Consider the following 2295-nt stretch of genomic DNA (forward strand, 5'->3'; position numbering starts at 1 on the left):
TGATCTTTTGAGCTTCAGGCATCTACTTTGGATCCTATCCTTACCTGTCCTCTAACCGACCTTCTAAAATTACTCTCTATGGAAGTTCACATCTACAGGTGGTCTTTGACTTACAACCGATCACTTAGCAACATATATAACCCCCAAAAAGAGAATTTATAACCAGGTGTCAATGGTGGGGGACCCCTCCATGGCCATGTGGGCAAATTTTGGGTGCTAGGAAATACTACCGCATTTAGGGGCGCTTTCAGCATTCTGACCACATTTACCATTTTTACCGAAAACCATCTTATTTCTGGTTTTTGGCAAAAGCATGCACACAGCAAACCCACAACCACCATTGCCCAAAAAAGATCGTAAAATCAGATCGTTTACATGATTGATGCATCTCGTGACTGCTATGACAGATGACTGCAACGGACAGACTCCGTTGCAGTCGTTTGTCAAGGCTACTTGTATAGGATAGAAAGGCAAATCTAGAGGCGACCTTAATTTCTGTCCCTGCCTGATATAAAGTCTAGGTTTGCACGAGTTTGTTACTTTGGAGTCGCCGCCGAAATTTGAAATCGATGTCGCGTGTCGGGTGCGCCGTCCCAATCACGACGCGGTGTTCAACCGAGGAAGGCAGTTCCTCTTCTGGGTTGACCAGCTCCATGTCGAAGAGGGTGAGCATCAGGATGGTCAATATTTTCATTTCGCTGATGGCAAAAAAGCGGCCGGGACACATCGAAGCTCCACCTCCGAAAGGCATGACACAAGTTCTCAACTTTTTGCCATTTTTGAAGAATTCTTTTTTCTCACCCTGGGGGCTCATGAAGCGGTCATACTTGAAGGCTTTAGGCTCAGGGTAGATTTCTGGATCCATGTGGAGGCTCATGAAAGGGAAGAGAAGAAGATGGTCACCTTTCCGAAGGTCATATTCTTTTCCGTCGTCCATCTGGAGGTTGAGATCCTCCATCACGCTCCTAAATACGAAAGAACCTGCTTTCAGGCGGAGAACCTCTTCCACCGCACTGTCAAGCAAGGGAGTCTTGATGGCCTCCAACGAGAGGTTCATTGGGTTATCTTCTTGACCGGTCTCCTTTAGGACTTGATCTATCTCTGCCCTTATTGCCTTCATGGCTTCCGGGTGTTTCAAAAGATAAGCAAGCAACCAGAAAGTCACTGGACCTGTGTTAGCTTGAGAAGCCCATAGGAAAAGGAGCTGCACCTGGGTCCTCATCTTCTCATTCATTCCACAGTCAGCCAGTTGTTGATCCTGATCTGCCAACCAGATGCTGATGTCTTCCCTCTTGTCTATTTTTTCGACAGACAGGAGATCCCAGAAGTAGTTCTTCAGCCTCTGGATCTCCTTCTTAGTTTTGGAATCCATGCTGCTGAAGATCATTTGTGGAAAGAATTCGTCAAATTGCTGGAAGTCCTTAAATAGCTTCTCGTAGGGCTTACATCTCCTTTCCTTGTCATTTTCTTTGCTGTTGGCCTCTAACTCCGGCATGGTACCAAACAAACACAGGAAAGCAGCTTGGAAGATGGATTTGTAGCTGAAGTGCCAGAGTCCCTCCTGACGCCACTTCTCCTCCTCAGCCGATTCAAGCAAGATTTCCTTCAGATTCTGCACCAAAACTTGGTTGAGTGCAAGTAGATTCTTCCCTCGGAGATACCTCTTGCTGCCAGATTCCCCAATCTTATGATGAGTGGTGGTCGGTTGGAAATTAAACACGTTCGAGACGACGTTGGCCGCGAAGACCCCAAAATCCAGCTTGCTTTTCGATTTCTTGAAGATAAATCCATACATGTGAGGATCCATCAAAACATGGATATATCGGCCTGCAACCAACATGGTGAAGATGTCTCCATGTTTCTTCCTCATCTGTTCCAAAAGCAGGGAGGGTTTTTTGCCAAAACTTAACCCATGACCTAACCATGGAATCAAACCTTTGTCCAAGGGTGGTTCCTTCGGTCTTTTCCGGCGAAACACTCCGATTGTGTAGAGTCCACCAAAGATGAGGGCAATGAGGGTGGACAGTAGAGCACAAAGAACCGTCTCCCAGAGCTTCATCACTGGTGTGTGAGGATAGATCTGATCTGGTGCACAGGGCAACTGGCATTTATAAATCATCCAGTCATAAGGCAGCTCAGCATGGGACTGCCTAATTCCACCTGTGAGGTAATCCAAGCCGTTGTGGTTTTCCTGTCACTGAAGTTGTCAGCAGCATTCCAGACTCCCTCAGTTGCTTCTAGTCTGTTTGCGTTGAGGTGTTTTGGTGTCCTTGAAATCTCAGTGTCAAGTGGAGA

At 46.7% G+C, this 2295-nt stretch overlaps 1 protein-coding gene across 1 annotated transcript; it reads right to left on the reverse strand.

Annotated features, from left to right (window-relative positions):
* Nucleotides 1-517: 517 nt before the first annotated feature.
* On the reverse strand, nt 518-2059 carry LOC309381803 (5-beta-cholestane-3-alpha,7-alpha-diol 12-alpha-hydroxylase-like; the record flags this gene model as incomplete). Its single annotated transcript, XM_081933086.1, has 1 exon — nt 518-2059. The coding sequence occupies one exon, from the start codon at nt 2057-2059 to the stop codon at nt 518-520; it is 1542 nt and encodes a 513-aa protein (XP_081789212.1).
* Nucleotides 2060-2295: the final 236 nt, after the last annotated feature.

The sequence above is a fragment of the Natrix helvetica genome (assembly GCF_964273705.1).
Source record: "Natrix helvetica genome assembly, chromosome: Z".
Taxonomy (NCBI): domain Eukaryota; kingdom Metazoa; phylum Chordata; class Lepidosauria; order Squamata; family Natricidae; genus Natrix; species Natrix helvetica.